The sequence below is a fragment of the Ammodytes marinus genome (assembly GCF_949987685.1).
Source record: "Ammodytes marinus genome assembly, chromosome: 1".
In the NCBI taxonomy this organism is placed as follows: Eukaryota; Metazoa; Chordata; class Actinopteri; order Uranoscopiformes; family Ammodytidae; genus Ammodytes; species Ammodytes marinus.
Genome location: NC_137230.1, coordinates 17,221,889 through 17,241,332, shown reverse-complemented (window position 1 = coordinate 17,241,332; position 19,444 = coordinate 17,221,889). Strand labels below are relative to the sequence as shown.

Below are 19,444 nucleotides of genomic sequence, written 5' to 3'. Positions count from 1 at the left end.
GGCAGTCTAGGATGCATGTCCTTAATGCCTGAGGGTTTTCTGAAAAAATAGTACGAATTGTCAAGTCTACCAAAACCTTAATATCTAAGCCTGTGTAGCACATAGAAACATGAAATAAAATACATTTAAAAGTTAAGGTTCACAGGTTTTATTTAAACATGCTCCCTTAGCGCTTACAAACCAACAAATATTTCTAAAAATCGTCAAAATTAGATGAATTAGAAAATTATTAAATATTGTTAATAAATACTAATAGATGCAATGTGTTGTGTGATTTTCGTCAGTAGTCTATAGTAGACCTTGATTCTGCGCACCAAACGCCACTAACTGTTCTGTCGCCGACATAGCTGGCGTATTTCTTTTATTATTTTGTTTTTTATTTTTTTGATTGACATGATTTTCGGCAAACCACACAACTTTTGGGTGGTCACGTGGTCTTAAAAAAATCAACAAAACCCACCTCATGTGTATTTGAACCAATGACAGTGCATTCTATGCTGGGAATGCCATGAAAATTAGATAAAGTAATAATGCTGCGCGATGCAGCATCAGGCAGGAGAGCCAATGTGGCATCGCGCAGCAGCCGTCATCAATGGGTTAATGCAAATTAGCAAACATTAGCTTGCTTACAAGCTAACTAAGATGGTGAATATGAGAAGGATTGTGCCTGTAGCTACACGAAGTGAGGAGCCTGCACGATATGAGGTGCGCGTGCGCAAAATGGCCGCCATCTTTGACAGCCCGCTTAGCCCAAAGTGTTTTGGAGAGCCCAGACTGCACTAAAAACAGACTGTAACTCGCTCAATTCTGAACCGATTTTCATGAAATGTAGTTTGTTATGAAGATATAACAATTAATCATGATACTGATTTCGTGTTGGAATTAAATTCAGTTACGGGGCCGCTGACCCACGGACTTTGTGTGTGTGCTCACGGGGAACTTTAGGAGGGGCGGGGGTGAGGACGCCGACGTGCGTTGCCTAGGTGACTGCGGCCTTTCCAAGATGGCGGCCGTTCTGCGCATGCGGTCCTCATATCGTGCAGGCTCCTCAGATCGTGTAGTGACAGTGCCTGCACATTAGCAGGCTAGCATTTAGCTCAACGCACCCCTGTGCCTAATTGCAGTTTTTCTGAAAGATGTTTACATTTTACATGTAAACATGCCCATCATACTAGTTGAAGTATCTTTGGTGACTGTGCTGAATGTCGCTGACTCCAACATTTAAAAAAGCTGTGGAGTAACTAAATAAAATGTCTTCTTGATCAGTTCTCATTAGATCAACAGACTAGCCTACTTCTCTTTTACTTTAATTGGGTAATAAAGTAAAGGGTAAATAAACGTTGTTATAAATGCTATTATCTGTGTCAACATAATCCTGTTAGTTCAACCCAATGTAACGTCATTTAGTGCTAGCTTGTTTGGTTTATACTCCCTTGGAACATGAACCAAGCAGTGTTTTGTTGTATCCGCTTATTTGCATGTATGACTTTGCTCATTGTGGTCAGCGAACAAGGTCAGACTCATGCAGCTGTGCTCCGGTTATCTGCTCTGATGGCTTCCCATGGTCACACATGCAGCCAGTGTTTGGCCTCTGTGTCAGTGACGGCCCTCTCACTCTGCCAAGGGGAAACCTTATTTGTCTTTATGTTGTCAGTTGGAGTAAAGGTTAGGTCTACTCAGTTACTGTTTAACCTTATACTCACTGAAACACTGCACTGGCTGGCACAGGAAATTAAGATGTAATCAAGATTGTGAGAGTGTGGTCTTATTTTAAGCTCCATTCTAATAGGCCTACTGGGGGACATTTTAGTTTTTCTTAAAGAATCATTTTCTTAAGCTGTTAGCTTTGCTGAATTTAAACATTGAGAATATTAGTCCAAACGGGATGCCGTGTGTGTGTGTGTGTGTGTGTGTGTGTGTGTGTGTGTGTGTGTGTGTGTGTGTGTGTGTGTGTGTGTGTGTGTGTGTGTGTGTGTGTGTGTGTGTGTGTGTGTGTGTGTGTGTGTGTGTGTGTGTGTGTGTGTGTGTGTGTGTGTGTGTGTGTGTGTGTGTGTGTGTGTGTGTGTGTGTGTGTGTTGTCACGTGTTCAAATACATATCTTACAGTGATGTCCACAACATTTTCCAGTTGTATATTTTTGGCAAGGACCATGTGGGAAACACTCAGAGAATGGTAGACAGTGATCAATGGGGAACAAAAACTGAGCTCTTAAAAGGCCGGTCAGCTGTTGTGTTTCTTTATAAAGACATGAACTAACTGACTGGAAAAAAGTCAAAATGAGATGGTTAGAATCTGGCTTTGTGCTAATCGAAATTGGGTGTCTGTGTTCTAAATCAGAAAAATGTTAATCACCACAAGTTCTTGATTTTTTTTTAATTATTAACTACAATTAACATTACTTGTGATGTTTAATTGTAACTTAAATGTACTGCTTTCTTACGTACTTAAAATGTTACAATGAGAATGAATACCTCCATTAATAATTACCACAGCTCATGAGCCTATTATGCATACAGTATTCACATTATGCTTCTGCTGAGTTTGGATTGTAACCGGGACTAAGGAACTCTTCTGCTGGTGGATGTCCTTTACCCACCAATATATCTATTGGTGGGTAAAGGACAATTGAGCAATGGACCCTTTTGATTGGACGCTTTTCTTTTCCTGCACTCTAAAAGCTTGTTATTGCTCCTAAAATACAGATCAATTAGCCTACTGATATGAAGCCAAGAAAGCAATCAAATCTGAAGCCAGACTTTGATGCATTTCTTCTTTGAAGTTTGAAATCACAGTGGGAGACATTTGATAATCTTGATCTTTTTTTAAATACTCGGGACACACGTGTAGTAAGCACTAAGCACACAGCTCTGTCTTAAAGTGCATTTTTGTTTCACAGTTTTTGCACTGCTCTTTAATTAAAGGAGCAATGATCAACCAGTGCTGCTGGCTGGAAAGCAGCTCAGGAAATCATTCTATGTGCTGTCAGTGTATGCATTTAACAGCTGAGTCATTTCTCTACACTGTTACTGTGTTGTTTTTGGTAAAGTTGATAAAGTCATGGTCACTAAACTCCCCATTCATCATATGAATGCGCCACACCCCTTTTCACCTAATGAGCCTGCAGAACAAAACAATAATGAACTTGTTGTCACAGGTCTTAATATGCAGTCCAAAGCTTTTTTGTTTTAACAGTAAGGATTAATAACAGTATTGTCATGCTGTCATTGTTCTAGTCCATCTCTTTATATATGTATATCGTTTACTGGAAGCGCATAGCGTCGGCTTTCTTGCGTTTAAACGTAGGGCTGACCTAGTTTGATGTCACAGTTACCTGAGGCACCTTTGACCAACGTTATCCTTTCAGCGCTGCTACACTCAAGCTCCAAATAGTTTTGGCACACAGCAAAAATAATTAGTCAGAGAACGTTTTGGTGGAGGAGGCATTATAATGTAGTCAAATACAAGCTGGGCTACTGAGAGAAACAAAGCCAAATTTGGCAAAACCACTTTAATATGTCCTTTCCGGCTAAATCTATTTGTCAAACTTCAGACCCAATGAACATGCGATTCTCCTTTTACCTTAAGAAGTGATGAATGTGTCAACATAATTCAGGAGCTGCAGGACACAGAAAACGCCTTGGCAGGTTCTGTGACATTTTATTAAACCAACTGCTGCTTTGTTGCTATACGTGATTCACTAGCTTCTCCTCCCTCTTCAGTTTCACATTAAGAAGGTGCAATTACTGTCCATGTTTTTGAGTATATTCAGTTGCTACTAAAGGGAACATGGTGGCTGAATTTCATTGATTGAAACTTGAGACAGCTTCAGCCCTGTTGAGGCACACAAGGCATGGCCATGAATGAGTTTCCACTGCTCCATGGTTTGTTTACAATCGACCACTACTGAGGCTTCTTTGTGACACGACAGTTGTCTAGGATTTCAGCTGAATTCCACCCTAAACCACTTTTCTTTAGTATTATGTTTTATTAGCAGCCCTTTTGCTGTTGTCATCAATTTAGAATAAGAATAACAATTCCATTTTTAAATGTTTAAAATAAGAGGTGCTTAAGTTTCCATGATGAAGTGCTGCCTGTTCAGCTGAAGGATGTGCTAAAAGTCATCCAGTATCTGTTTAGACTGGTTCATTATGTCTTCTTTCTATGGGAGGGACCGTGCCCAGCCCTATCCTGCGGGCACAGCATTATTTAGCACATCATTACAACAAGCCTGTGCTCATGTTTCCAAATTCTAGCAGAATCATATACTTCTCTTCATTATTCCCTGTATTGCAGTAGCTCAGATCCATAAAAGCTTGAGAAATCTAGACATGGAAACAGAGAACATTGGCTGGTTGTTTGCATTATTTATTTGTTCCATTTACACGCAAGTTGAGCTATGAAGTACAAAGATACAAACATGTAGGCTAGTTGCTCCCTCACTCCCATTATTTTCTACTGTATATTCAGGTGTTTATCATTTTCAGGGGGAGAAATTTCATATTCAATATTGCATATTTCTGTGAAGGCAACACTGTCTGACGAAATAATTGTTAACGTTTTTAAATGACAGTAATTTAGCTCAGTTTTTTTTAACAACAAGATAATCCAGAGAGGGATCAGTGTTGAATTGGATCTTTGTAGTGGCTGCTTTGATGTTTGTGTGTAAGTGACCCAGGCTAGGCTATTGTGGCAGTGGTTGGATGAAAGGGGAATGAGCAAACCTGAGGCCTCTCACACAAACAGTCTCTCATCAGCTGTGGAACCATGATGTCATACTTTAATCTGTCCGTTTAAATTAAGTGCATTATGCAAATCTAGTATTGGTGCAAGAAATCACACATAAATGTTATGGCTCAACAAATTCAGAGTCTAGTATTCTGTCAGCTTGAGCGGTAATCCATTACCGCTTGAGCGGTAATGGATTTTGTATCCTGATGACCTCACACATTTAAGGCTCAGATTCTAGCTCTAGGAAAGAGTACAGCTCCTAACAAGCATCAGCTTATGTGAATAATTAAAAAGGTGGAAAATCCCCTTTTTTAAATAGGTGTTTTAGCACTGAAAAAAAGTGATAAAAGTTAACACCAGTTAGGGATGTCACAGTATAGGTCATGGCCTTGGACAGAAGTTTTCTATGGGATTTCTGGGGACATACTGGACCACACTGAACAATTTTCCAAATATTACCAATACTTTTTACACTAAGGTGTTTAAAAAGAGAGACTTATTTTCATAGTTTTTATATTTGAGGCTGGAGGCTACACATTTCTCCACATGATCAGGCCAAACCTTACAAACACTTCTGGGTGAAGCAATAGGTTGCTTTCTTTCTTACTCGAGGATGTCAAATGTGACATAATCTGGATTTGCCTCTAAAAAAGTGTTATCATCAAGCTTTCATTTGGCATCAAAGCTGCATCAGAACTGAACTAGACAGGTGGAAGCAGCGTTGTATTGTCCATTTCTTACAACAATTGCATGCCTAAACTATGCAGACTAAGCATGTCAGCTGTAGAGGGACAAGGCCAAAATGAGGGAACTGCACACACAATATTATAATATTACTTTTCTAAATGCATATGTTTCCCATCTTTAGTGTGACCAGTGGTTTTATCAACTTTATGTATCAAGAGTTTCAATGTTTAGACCTTGTGTACTTCCTTGTGGATTTGATCTTTAATCACGTTGCAGCAGTTTTAAGCATCACTTCAGGATATGAATGGTTGAATGAATGTAAAAGTTGCCAAAATTGACGTGCGTGTGAGAGAACAGGACTCAGTCAGACCTGACCTTAATGAGCATCCCATTCCTCAGAAATCCATGCCGGAGGAGAAGACAGTCTAGCACTGTGGGTCACTGCTCCCTTGATATGATGCACACACACTCTGCTTCTTCTGAATTTCCACACTGTCGCTGATCATTGTTTATCTTCGCCCTTTCCATTGGAAATTTTAACTGTCTTAGTCGGCAGTTTTATCTGCATCTGGTTCGATTAAACACCGCGAGTGTTCTTGGAAAAAGTGCAAACGCAAGTAACAGAGACCAGGTGGAAATGCTGTTTACAGAGTAATACCTCCTTAAACTCTGTTTAGTTTACATCTAAACTGATTTATTTGGGTTTCCAAAAAGGAGTGGAAAAATTGGTCAAAATCACTTCACACATTATTGGTGTGAATGTGTGGGAAGATTTCCTATATTCTTTGCACAGTTCAGGAGAGGACAGCCCTGGTAGCATTATAGCCCTTTTAGTAGTTTGCAATGGTGTATAATAGTACTACTAGATAAAAAAGACTGACTCATGTCATAAATATGCCATGTTTACTCTTTGATCAGTGTTTTCGTATGTTTCAGGCAGTTTACTGCAAATTATATATATACAGTTCTTTGCAGCATATAATTTCCTGAAGCAAACCACCATATTGTTTACGATTGCTCTCGCTTCGTTTTAGTATATCAGTGATCTTGCAGAGGTTTAGACTCATGACATAGGAAATCTTTCACAGCAGACATATGTTGGATGCCTCTTTTGCTACAATAGATACAATCATATGAAAAAGTTTGGGAACCCCTCTCAGCCGGCATTATAATTGACTCTGCTTTCACAAAAAAAATATAAAAGTGGTATGTCTTTAATTTACCAGGAACAGCTAAGTACTGGGATGTTTTCCAAACAAAGATTTTTTGAAAAGCAGTATTTGGTTGTATGAAATAAAATAAAATGTGAAAAACTGGCTGTGCAAAAATATGGGTACCCTTGTGGTTTTGTTGATTTTAATGCCTGTAACAGCATGTAAAACTGATGATTTTAAACACAAAGTTGGTTGGATTATGTTGTTAAGCCTTGAACCTCATATAATTGTCTGTTTAATCATGAGAAAATGTATTTTAGGTGCCTAAATGCAAGTTGCACTTCTCTTTGACTCTCTGCTGAAGTGAGACAGAATGGGATCATCAAAACAGCTCCCAAAAGATCTGAAAAACAAAGATTATTCATTGTCACGGTTTAGGGGAAGGCTACAAGAAGCTTTCCCAAAGGTTTCAATTGTCAATTTCTACTGTAAGGAACGTTGTCAGGGAATGGAAGGACACAGGCACAGTTGCAGTTAAACCCAGGTCTAGCAGACCAAGAAAAGTACAAGAGCGGCATATGCGGCGGATTGTGAGAATGGTTGCACACAACCGAAAGATCACCTCCAAAGACCTGCAAGAACATCTGGCTGCAGATTGTGTATCTGTACATGGTTCTACAATTCAGTGCAATTTGCACCAAAACATCTGTATGGCCGGGTGATGAGAAGGAAGCCCTTTCTGCGCCCACGCCACAGATACAGTTGCATGGAGTATGCAAAAGCTCATTTAGACAAGCCAGCTTCATATTGGAAGAAAATGCTTTGGACTGATGAGACAAAAATTAAGTTATTTGGTCTTTATAAAAAGCAGATGTTTTGGTGCAAATTGCGCTGAATTGTTGAACGATGTACAGATGCACCATCTGCAGCCAGATGTTCTTGCAGGCCTTTGGAGGTGATCTGTGGGTTGTGTGCAACCATTCTCACAATCCTCCACCTATGCCGCTCCTGTTTTTTTCTTAGTCTGCCATGCCTGGGTTTAACTGCCACTATGCCTGTGTCCTTCCATTTCCTGACAACGTTCCCTACAGTCGAAATTGACAATTGAAACCTTTGGGAAAGCTTCTTGTAGCCTTCCCCTAAACCATGACAATGAACAATCTTTGTTTTTCAGATCTTTTGGGAGCTGTTTTGATGATCCCATTCTGTCTCACTTCAGCAGAGAGTCAAAGAGAAGTGCAACTTGCATTTAGGCACCTAAAATACATTTTCTCATGATTAAACAGACAATTATATGAGGTTCAAGGCTTAACAACATAATCCAACCAACTTTGTGTTTAAAGTCATCAGTTTTACATGCTGTTACAGGCATTAAAATCAACAAAACCACAAGGGTACCCATATTTTTGCACAGCCAGTTTTTCACATTTTATTTTATTTCATACAACCAAATACTGCTTTTCAAAAAATCTTTGTTTGGAAAACATCCCAGTACTTAGCTGTTCCTGGTAAATTAAAGACATACCACCTTTATATTTTTTTTGTGAAAGCAGAGTCAATTATAATGCCGGCTGAGAGGGGTTCCCAAACTTTTTCATATGACTGTACATGTAGCTGTGTGGTGACACAGTTGCCAGCAGGGACTGTTTTGAAAAGTAGTCCTTGTTGGTGCATTCAAGTACGTTCGGAGATCAGATAATTTGAGAGTCATCTTCCAAAAGTGTTGCATTCACAGGCATGCTAGTTTAAGGATTTTTGCAAAACAATTAAGGCAGGGGTTGAAAAAAAGGGCTACGTGAATGATGTTGTCTTGCGTGAAAAAAAGTGAGTTCTGAAGTTGGAGGACGAGGCTTCCTAGAAATGTTTTCCAGTCACTGCTTACAGCTACAGTACATAACAAAATAGAGCTGACTCACTGTTCACAATGATGAACCGCCTATCACAAGTACGTTTTTTAAGTGTTTGCACATTGAGCTTTATAATGTACTGGAGCTACTGGCAGTGGCTGCTGAAGGAAATCAATATACAAAAACTTATGTAAAGACTCAATAGTACATTATTTACAGATAAAACACGCCAAACCACTGGCATTAAAGCCTGAGTGTTCCGCTTGCTTGCTGCATCAACCTTTATGTCCATCTGTCAGAATATCCAGTTCCCAACAAAAACTGAGCATACTACAAATGAATCTCCTGTAAATCAAAATGATTGTTGTTTTTAACCATCTTCTCCAAACCATTACATCTCCATAGAGCATTAATAATGAATGCCATTGTTCTCTATTGTAAAACCTGCAGGTCATGTTGGGAGACGGACAGTGATGGCAGATCTCTAGACTGGTGTTTTTATTCTGATGGTTAGGCTCCCCGTTGTTGGGCTTTTAATGATAAAAAACATTAAAAATGTAGGGACAAACAGATATTTATCATTTCCCCCTGGCGTTCTGTTACCAAAACCAAACAAAGACAGAAAAACACTTTTCATAGCCCTGATAGTCTCTTTGGAAACTATTTGGACTCTTCCACCCTGACTGTAATTATCCTGAATTTGTGCTTCAATTTGTGACACATGTTTACCAAATTACATTACTTGGGTCTTTGTCCTTGGCTCATTCGCCAGCTGACTTTTCGTCACACAGTCACCATGGGGGTGCAGTGTACTGATAATAATTTTGGAAATGGCCTTCACATCTGTATCACTGCTTTTGGCCAGTTTTTCAGTGCCCTACATCCACAGTTATCTCAAGAAGCATTATCTTTGATTTGACCGTGCACCTGTTGAGGAAAGTTAATATATAGTCTGATATTTAAACATCTTAAACCTTAGATACCATCTAAATGACAACAGCATTATATCTGTATTCAGGCACCAGTGCATAGAAAATGGATGATGTTTAGAGAGATGATTATTCTTTCCACAGTCAACAAAAATATGTATTCATTTGTATGTTTGAAAAAAGGTAGGCCTATGCGTGGGTGTTTTTTGAAAATTGTTTTCATGAGAAGAACTTTTTGGAAGGATCGGCATTAGAAATCAGGTCAAGTAGGCTGGTAGCTTGGTACATGGTGGCACTTGCTAATCTGATACATGTGGTCTTATCAGACATGGGGTCTTTCATACAACAGTCCTTGTAGCACTAAGAAGGCTGTGTTCTTAAGCTAGATTTAGTTTTAGAGGTTGTCATGATGAAAACCAGGAGACTTGGCCTGCTCCTGGTACAGAAACTCAACGTGTGACCCAGATGACTTCTCAGTTGTTTAGATATTTGACCAGCATTCGATTTTATATCTACCATGTGTAGCCAGCTTTACATACTTTTCCTCAGTCATTCGCTTGTATAGAAGTTGTGCAATGTCTCTAGACTTTTGGTGCGGAACGATTAACATCTTCTGTTGCTTTTTCGTATATTTAGAAGGCAGGAATTTGTTCCCATGGCTTTGGTCCAGATTTGCCTCAGAGAGCAGAGCAGAAATGTCGTCCTAACACATGGTGGAACGTGTGTCAAATCCTGGTGTGGAAAGAGAGAACGGCACAGGAGGGAGAAATTAGGGGAAAAGTGCCGCTTATGATACTGAATCAAACCCAGCCATTTCCTGTACCCAGAGCCAGAGCGGCTCAGCACTCGCCATATATGGTAATGGTATTTGCATGAAGGGAAACCCTGGGCCTATGGATCAAGACTGGTATTGAAATTCCTTTGTATTGGCTTTTGGGAAAAGGTCTGGTGCCATAGTTTGGTTTTGGATGACCTGATTATCTTTGATTCTCTGAAGGAAAACTAATCAAGTAAAAACAGTCTTTTATTTTTCCATAATGAATAATATCATATTTGGGTCACACTGCTTGTAAACACAAATTATTATGTCAGGTGCTTGGTTCTTTAGGGAGTTTGTGTTGCGGTGCTCATGAGGAAGTCTTTGGTTCCATGGTGACAGTGTTGTTATGGCCACCATAGACTCCAGTTGTGTGTGTGTGTGTGTGTGTGTGTGTGTGTGTGTGTGTGTGTGTGTGTTTTTTTACTGGTGTGTGTGCTTGTATGCACTATGACTCATTTCAATCTGAGTCAATTGGATTTCTCATCATGAAACCCAGAAGACATTACTAAATGTTAGAAAATCTCAGTTACAAAATCTGCTGTAAAATTTGTGACAATCAATTTTCATTTTATGGATGCATATAAAATGACATTTGCTGGAGGATTACTGGTTTGAAATGAGGGAGAAGCAAGCAGCCACTTACTCAATGGGTCGTGCTTTTTAATTACAGTGTCGTAAATTACAAGGAAAGCAGGGATTTAGTAAAACATTTAGGAAAAATGTCTCCACCATTTCCCAGATTCATGAAAGGATGTTTTTTTAAGATGGTAATAAATCTGAGTTGGATCAAATCATTACTTTGTCGGGAGCTTTTCACATTCACAAGTGACTGAATGGAAACAGTTAAGGTTTAACTGTAATATGAAGAAGCATTTCCCTGAATAAGTACTGGATCAAAGCTCAGTACACAACAGAAATCCACCCCAACAGCCCAGCTACAATCACTTGAGGATAACAACCCTTAACCCCTGGCTGCCCTGGTGCTGCTCAGCCGCCAGCATTGGAGAGGAGTGTGCTTGTTTCGAGCACCTCCCAGCTCCCAGGCGTCTTTGTGTGCATGTGTGCTACTCCCTTAGTCCACCGCTGTAAGAATATTTTCTTAGTCCTCCTGACTCGTTAAACAAGGCTCGAATCAAAACAAATGAAGCAATCCTGAGATTTTTTTTACTTTTACCTCCTACGTCTCCAGCTTATTACCTCTCTCACTTTAATTCCAGACATAGCAGAGGGAGGTTAAATATAGCTTGTTCAATTGTTTTCACTTGGTGGTTGTGCCAGCACTCTTTCTCTCTCTTGACGTCTGCTTTCCGAGAAAAAAAGGGGGTTTCATCTGTCAAATAACTGGGTTTAATGAGTAGATAGCAGCAAAAGAATGTAGTAATTGCCTGAATAAAAAGAAAATGTATGTTTATGTGGGTGACATGAAGACATTACTGAGGCCAAGTCAAAGTACTAGGTAAATAGGAATACATTAAACCCTAGGTACAACAATTATACTGTATCCTTAGTAGGTTAGGGGCTAAAAACACGGAAGGCAGCTTTTGTCAGCCTCTGGACGTTTTACCTTTTACTTATTGTCAAGAGGTGTTTATTGTTCCTGAGAGTGACACCATCATGTCATTGTTGCTAAGGAAGGAAGGAAGACAGCATATCCCTGCGCCGCACCTATCTACAAAGCTGTAAAACATGTTAATGGATGTGATCTGGAGAATTAATCAAGCTGTAATTTTCTGCTTCCCTCCTGAGGGAAAATACACACTGAATTAGTCTGAAAAGCTGTTAACATTCCTTGCCTTCTCCCATGCTATGACTGAGTCTGTAAAGTGGTTTTAATTTTGCTGTTGTAAAAAATAAAGTGACCGTGGAGGATATTAAAAGCTTGCTGCCCCCCACCCCTCTCCTTGGCAAAGTAATTAAGAGTTCATTACTGAATGCAAAATGACTTTCCACTGGTTTATCTTGTTCCGTGATATTACTTTGTGGTTGTTGAATGTACCAGGGTTTTGCCTTCTGCTGTTTGAAGTGAATCTTGAAGTGTAACTAAACCCCCAAACAATTTCATTGGCTGATAGTTAATGCTGACGTATTTGTTTCAAGTATACGTCACCAACGGACATGCATACGTCACCAAAGAAAGCGGTGTGGACATGGCTTTATACATGACAAACACTAGGCCTACCTGTAACACGTTAAGTTACTGCTAATACACACCGAACATTGCCTGCAGCTTCACTTTAAAAGCATTTAGATGGTGAAATGTGAGCTGTCTTTTATTTTGAAGCAGCCAGGAACAGGAATGTAGCGCTTCAGTAGCAGCTTATGCTAGCAGCATGTCTTCAGTGTTGGGGTTCTACCATGGACCTAGTCTCGCAAAGCCAGACCAAACTACAGCAGTTAAGAGTGTGAGAGGTGTGAGTCCACTGTAAAGTCTGTATAAACTGTGGTGGAACAACTACACCCAAAATATTCACAACAACCTATTTAATTTGTTTGTTTGATGTTTTAAAGTCTGAATTTCAATAAAAGAAAAAAAAATCCAAGAATGTTTGCTATGCCTATAGAGATGGACAAGTTAATCACAAGATTAACTGTATTATCTATAATAGGCTTTGTTGTGTATAATGGCTGTATAGGCTACACACTTGGTGGAATAAATCAATATCAGCTCATTATGCTTAGAGGAACTTTTTGAATTTCAGGTAAGAGGCAGCTCAGCCCAATCTCTGGTGTTTACCCTGTTTGTGAGGGAGACTCAGTGTATTTATGGTGTTTTTGCTCTCTAAGCCTTTAGAGTGATCGTTTTCCCTGAATTAGCCTATTATGTTAGTCAGTAGAAGTTCAAACTATTGTGTATATTCTTGCATCGTTGGATATTATGTGCCACATCATATTGTATAAGAATGGGAACAGCCCCCACAACCTCCAAAATTATAAGTTTAAAATATTAAGTAGGAAACCAAGATACAGTTTAAATGACACTCTTGACTTTGGATACAGCCGTTGAATTTTTTTTTGCAGAGCTTTTGTCATATCACCTAAACCTCTTCAGCAAATGGACTGTGCGCATTTATCATGGGACTGTAGTTGCTATATTTTTGTTTTCATATAGGCCTAAAACATTTGCATTTTCTCATATATTTAAACTAATATTGTTACAGCCATTTCACCTCTTTCTTGTGTGCTCTGTTAAAGGTCACATATTATGCTAAATGCACTTTTTAAATGTGTTCTAACATATCCATGGGTCAACGGTGTGCCTAGAGACTGCCAAAATATAAAAAAAAATAACAATCTCTCCTTTTCTCACTCTCCCCCTTTCTGAAACCCCCACCCCTCCCCCCCAATATACTCCAGTCAGAATGTTCCCCTTTTCTGACCTCACAAACTGGAAAGCCAGAAGCTTCCACTGTGCAGCCCACACCCCTATTTCTTATTGATCCACGGCCCTGACAGACAGAGGGCGAGGCGTATCTGGCTTCGCTTCCGGACAGGGGGCTGGGGCAGCTCAAAGATTGTATATTTACGAGGGGAGCTGCAGCTCTTTTTAAAAAATAGGCCATTGTGAGATTAGCTGAACATCAGCATAGTACAATAAATTATCTGAAAGTTTTTTTCAGCAAACAATTAAAGAAAAACGTATTAGGGACCACTAAGACCATATAATATGGTGTATAATAGTACCGAAAAGTGTATAATATGGGAGCTTTAAGCGGTGTACTTGATGCTAAATTCTAAAATTGACATGCTAACATGCCTCAAATAAAAGTGCTCACATGTTGATATTGAGAAGGTATAATATTCACCATGTTTATTTACCATACTGGTTTCAGCATGTTCAGGGTCTTTCCTGGCTCAGAATGGGCTTTGGGGAGTCAGTACGCGGACCGACGTTTTTGGGGTCGCGACTAAGTGCGTAAAAGCGAAAAGCTTGTGGATTTTAAGAGGGGTGTGGGGTTAGGAAAGGGGAGGGGAGTTTCTGTCCAGATAAAGAGCATTTCAGTCAGCCTGTCAATCACTGTGTTACCATGGAGCTCACTGACTCTCTCATGAAATCACAATAAAGAACCTGTAGATATGAAGTCAAAATGTTAATACTGATTACCTGTTTAATAATGGAATTGTTTATAATTGATCCAAACCATGGAAATTGCAAGGTTGGGCTGCTTGATTATGAAAAAATCATAATCATTATTATTTTGATTGACAGTGTTATCACGATTAGGCCTATTAAAGAAAATGATTCACTGATTTAAGAACATCCTGCATTTATTTAACTTTTAACAATGGATGTTTCTATTAACACCATGACTTTGGACTTTAAACAGTCCTTATTTGACTGAATAAAAGGAAAATGCAAATAAATAAACGAAAAATATTTTTGATAGCCTAATTGAATAAAATAAATATGTAAAAATAAAATGAAACCGTTGCAAATGGCGTTGATAGGGGGGCACATATTTTGCTAAGATTGAATGTCAGGGCATAATTTATTTATTTCTCAAGGAGCTGGCTGGATAGGCAGTTGCATTGTACAGTGTTGACTGTTGTGGTGGCAGGATTCAAGGAGCTTTAAACTTCCTGTGTTTTCTATTCCTTCTTTGCTTGGTCATAGACCACTATGATTCGTTTTAAAGAAATAAGGAAAATCAACTGGCGCTACTGAGTCAGTTACCATGGAAACAACGCGTGACGTGTTAGGCACTTGAGTTCTCGTGAAGTATGAAATGTCCAGACCAGAACGAACTTAGTTCTTGTTCTCGCAGCTCTGTCAGCGAGAAGTTTGTTCTTTCTTCTCGCGGAGTATGTAACAGCCTTTAATGGGAATATGAATAGTTCTGCGAGTTTTGGTTATAAACCAAAGTATCTTACAAATAGAACACTATAGATATGTAAACCAAGTGTAATGGCAGTCAATTTAATAATCATTTTACTAAAATCTAAAACTGTCAACATCAAAGTAGCACAAATAGAGGAATAGCCTAGTCATGGGATCACCAAATTCAGTGGGACTTAACCTCTGGGGACCATGAATGTCTGTACAAATTAAATGTCAATCAATCTACACTCAACAAAAATATAAACGCAACACTTTTGTTTTTGCTCCCATTTTTCATGAGATGGACTTAAAGATCTAAAATTCATTCCAGATACACAATTGTACCATTTCTCTCAAACATTGTTCACAAATCTGTCTAAATGTGTGATAGTGAGCACTTCTGCTTTGCTGAGATAATCCATCCCACCTCACAGGTGTGCCACATCAAGATGCTGATCTGACATCATGATTAGTGCACAGGTGTGCCTTAGACTGTCCACAATAAAAGGCCACCCTGAAATGTGCAGTTTTGTCTCACAGCAAAATGCCACAGATGCCACAAGCATTGAGGGAGCGTGCAATGGGCATGCTGACAGCAGGAATGTCAACCAGATCTGTTGCTCGTGCATTGAATGTTCATTTCTCCACCATAAGCCGTCTCCAGCAACTTCGCACAGCCATTGAAGAGGAGTGGACCAACATTCCACAGGCCACAATTGACAATCTGATAAACTCTATGCGAAGAAGATGTGTTGCACTGCATGAGGCAAATGGTGGTCACACCAGATACTGACTGGTTCTGAGTCCCCAGACCCCCAATAAAGCAAAAAAAATGCACATTTCAGAGTGGCCTTTTATTGTGGACAGTCTAAGGCACACCTGTGCACTAATCATGATGCCAGATCAGCATCTTGATGTGGCACACCTGTGAGGTGGGATGGATTATCTCAGCAAAGCAGAAGTGCTCACTATCACACATTTAGACAGATTTGTGAACAATGTTTGAGAGAAATGGTACAATTGTGTATCTGGAATGAATTTTAGATCTTTACGTCCATCTCATGAAAAATGGGAGCAAAAACAAAAGTGTTGCGTTTATATTTTTGTTGAGTGTAATATTGGTTGATACATTTCAGTCTGAAGTGATGGAGCGATGGCTTCTAATGAAAAGGTTGAGCTATAACCAAAGGTATTATTTTCTTCTAATTTTTTTGCCTTGACCGACGGTATTATTTAGAAAGAAACTCTGCTCCTTCTTAAGTCCACACTTCCTCACTTAAGAGGGAGGAAGTCAAGAGTTAACTTGCGTGTTGACTAATGTTCTGGATGCTCTCTGTGGCTTTGAGTGGTTCTCCGTCCAGGAGGAAGAGACTCACTCCTCACAGCACATTGTGAGCCTCGTCCACAGTAGCCAGACAACTCTGACTCATAGCGCATGATGAATGACCTCAGTTCTCCAGAGAACTCACTCAGCTAAAACCAAAACAGGAATGTGGGGAGAAACCAGATATGTGAGGATGTGGATACAAGTTGGGTCAGAGCATCTTTAACACTTGGACAAACAACACAAAGCACTTCTGGGAATCTGACCTTGCACCATCTCTAAGTAAACACAGCTCCTCATACTGCTGGCATCACAAAATGTGCACAATTGTGCTTTATGTCATTGTAATAACAACCACGTTCCCCCTTAGCCTTCATTTTATCTGATTACCTCAACAGGTTGATAAAACCACACAACCTCAGCCTCCGAGTGCACTTTTAAAAGCCGCGATTGGTTCAAATACCAGTATGCCTCTGTCACCTTGATTTCAGACTCTCGATTAGTCCACTCCATGTCATTGTGTCTCTCTGAGTGAACTAACAATCGTACATTGTGTGTTTGTTTTGTTGCAGGGGAGCCGGGGGCACTACCGGTACCACTGGCAGAGCCACAATGTCAAACACAGTGGAGTGGATGACATGGTGCTGCTCAGCAAGATCAACGAGGACGCCATCGTGGACAACCTCAAGAAGAGATACATGGATGACTACATCTTTGTATCCTTTTGCTCGCAATCGCAGCTCACAGCCCTGCGAGAAATAGCTGAGCCCTGTCTCATCTCTGCTCTTTCCCAGAATAGCTGAATGCTCATTCATAGCGTCATTGTAGCAGTGAGTAATGGTGCAGTGTTGAGAGCCCAGGACCCAGCCGTGTGTGGGGGGGCAAAGGGCTTCTCTGTGAGTACCTCCACCCAAAACAAAGTCTAACTCCTGCTCCCTCACTAGTTTAATCTCACTCTGGTGCAAAATGCTGTTTACACAGTCAGGTTTGCATGACTGAGAAGTCTTTTTGAATCAATGGACGGCTGCTATCTGTTCTAAGCAGATGTAATTTTTTAAATGTATTTGGAATTTAAAATGGTGTGCTGATAGCTATAATGTTCTGTAAAGTAAAATGCACATATGCCAGGTTTAGGTTTTCTGAAGTGCAGCTGTGGCCACAGAAATTAACACACACACACACACACACACACACACACACACACACACACACACACACCCACCCACCCACCCACCCCGGCTGTTCATGACGTGAAATGAGTTGATGAATGAATAAATAGTCCCCTTTGAATAGCGGCACTGAGCATTCACAAAGCAGCTCATTGCATAAACTTCATCCACACTCTGGCAGCGGTCAGGACTATGAAGTTTAGTAACGGTTGGCAGTTTTTTTGGGGCTCGACATCTCTGAGTCAAGCCCTTTGATTTGGGTCAATAAATAGCCGCAACTGTGAAGTCTCCTTGCCAAGGCTGTGGGTCACTGTAGGCCACCCACAATGGCAGCTTTATTTTCCCTGAGCAGGGTTTTGGCTTCAGGGCGTAAAACATCACAGTGTTACATGGCCGGCTTATTCTCTGTCATTTGTAAGCACTGGGTACTTATTTAGCTTTTAGGCCTGAACACTAAATACTCTACTGCTGGACTGTTGCACACTCTTGACGTCATCGGCTGTAAATTAAGTCATTTCTTTCCTTAATCGATTCATAAGCTCTTTGTAAAAATGCAATATAAATGTTTTGAAACTATGTTTTTCATTTAAGGGGGAACTTTTTACAGTTTTTACATAAGGTTTGCACTTACAATAAAAAGGGGTGTTATTTTGCTGATTTGTTTGCCTTCGCTGTATGATCCTTAACATATAACTTCATCAGACATACATCGGCCCTGTGCTCATCTCCATTAACCCTTTCAAGCAGATGCCGTACTTTGGGGAAAAAGAAGTTGAGATGTATCAGGGAGCTGTAAGTAGAATGTATGAAATGTATGACCTACGAACACAATTTAAATCCATTCTGTGTTCTGTGACATTCAAGCCGGAAACTCATTCACATACTGCAAAAGTACTGATGTGCCTCTGGGTTTGAGATGGCACCAGTATGAAAGGCAAAAAGGCTTTGAATTGAACTGGGTAAACTGCAGTGCGAACTTTCCAGCGGACTGGCTTAGATGCTGCTGTTCAGATTATACTTGACTAGACCATTGAGAAGGCTTGGCAGAACGGCCTGTTCGAGTCTGCCTCCTCTCTTGGCCATCCGGCTGAGGGTGGGCTCATCTCCTAAAGCCAGCAACACACAGAGAGACTTTTAAAATCCTGACTGACTGTGAAAACACATTTAACAGTTTGGTAGATTATAGGCGTCAACTCAGTTGGTCACTTGTAGGGCAACAGATAATGCAGCTGTTATCACTACAAACCTTTTTTATTTGTTACCATTCTTTAAAATAAGTGGCCAAAGTGTGGTTAGTATATAAACTGTTCTATATTGTTTAATTGTCAACAAATCCAACGAAAAGACCAAAAACAATCAATGTGTAAATCCATCTATCAATACGCATCTACCTGTCTCTTTTGAAAAGGCTCAGTCATTTCCTGATTTTTTTTTTAGCAAAAGGTTACTCAAATTTGAGTAAACACAGTGCCATTTTTTTGAAGAATTTTTCCATTAGTTCACATTTGGTACACTACAGTGTACATGTTCCTTGTAATATGGGAATACATCACCCAGTGCAAAAGTGATTAATAAGTTCTATTATACTTTGTCTACACAGACATTACTTGGTCATACAAAAAATAAGCATTAGTTGCTGCTTTGGGTCTTTTCATTAGATTTGTTGTCAATAATAAAATATTTTTAATATCACCACCAGACTTATTCTTTATTGTGTTGCCGGCTTTAGTTTTTGGATTAACAACTTCTTTAAAGTTTTACAAAGCTGTTTGCAAAGGCTGTTTTTACCCAATGATCTTTAGTTAAATGATTTTTGTCTACCCTCAGGCTCAGTATGAGAACCCTCCTCACATCTACGCTCTGGCAGACAACATGTACAGGAACATGATGATTGACACCGAGAACCAGTGTGTCATCATCAGGTGAGACTTCTGAGACTGTAATCTCTTTAGCATTCCCCCGCAGTCCTC

The 19,444-nt window shown here is 39.8% G+C and overlaps 1 protein-coding gene across 3 annotated transcripts in view; it reads left to right on the top strand.

The window, feature by feature from the left end:
* The window catches only part of myo1ea (myosin IEa), a 62,082-nt gene that overhangs the window by 4,198 nt on the left and 38,440 nt on the right, over positions 1-19,444 (top strand). For all 3 annotated transcript variants that reach the window (XM_080049060.1, XM_080049059.1, XM_080049058.1), the window contains exons 2-4: positions 16,878-17,021; positions 18,177-18,266; positions 19,302-19,396. In XM_080049060.1, coding sequence (XP_079905186.1) covers positions 16,878-17,021; positions 18,177-18,266; positions 19,302-19,396 — 329 coding nt within the window. The remainder of the gene's footprint in view (positions 1-16,877; positions 17,022-18,176; positions 18,267-19,301; positions 19,397-19,444) is intronic.